General features: G+C 62.6%; 1 protein-coding gene across 1 annotated transcript in view; it reads left to right on the top strand.

Annotated features, from left to right (window-relative positions):
• The window catches only part of LMX1A (LIM homeobox transcription factor 1, alpha), a gene marked incomplete at its 5' end in the record, with an annotated part of 3,982 nt that overhangs the window by 2,135 nt on the left and 1,320 nt on the right, over nt 1-527 (top strand). The window contains one exon of the mRNA XM_008943867.1: nt 137-266. Coding sequence (XP_008942115.1) covers nt 137-266 — 130 coding nt within the window. The remainder of the gene's footprint in view (nt 1-136; nt 267-527) is intronic.

Here is a 527-nt window from a genome sequence, read left to right as displayed (position 1 = left end):
TTTGGTCAGACCCATTTCTCTGGGGTCACCCAGAGGACTCCAAGCAGGGCGGCACCACCGCAGAGTGCAAGTTGGACATCCACCCCTCACCTCCCTCAGGCAGGAGCTCAAGTCTGAGGTCTCCATCTCCTTGCAGATGAAGAAGATCGCTCGGAGGCAGCAGCAGCAGCAGCAGCAGCAGGAGCAGGAGCAGCTGGGGAACCCTCGGCTGGGCAGCGGGAGAGGCACCGGGCGCAGCAGCAGGCAGAGCAACGAGGACAGCGAAGGTGAGGAGCTGCTGGGCAGGGGGAGAGCTCCAGGGCCCGAGCTCCAGCCAGGAGAGGACGTGGAGAAGGTCAGAGAGAAGAATTTGGGTTGGGATGGGCGTAGAGAAGAGTGGGATGGGTTGGGTTGGAAGAGGGATGGAAGGTTGAGTGGACACTGCTGGGTCCTCGCTGACCCGTGGTCCTCAGCACATCTCCAGGGCTTGGAGATCTCTCCAGGGGTGGGGGCTCCACCACTGCCCTGGCAAAGCCCTCGCCAACACT

Source organism: Merops nubicus, unplaced genomic scaffold (assembly GCF_000691845.1).
Source record: "Merops nubicus isolate BGI_N331 unplaced genomic scaffold, ASM69184v1 scaffold42630, whole genome shotgun sequence".
In the NCBI taxonomy this organism is placed as follows: domain Eukaryota; kingdom Metazoa; phylum Chordata; class Aves; order Coraciiformes; family Meropidae; genus Merops; species Merops nubicus.
Note: the sequence above shows the minus strand (reverse complement) of the source record. Positions and strands in the feature narration are given on the sequence as shown.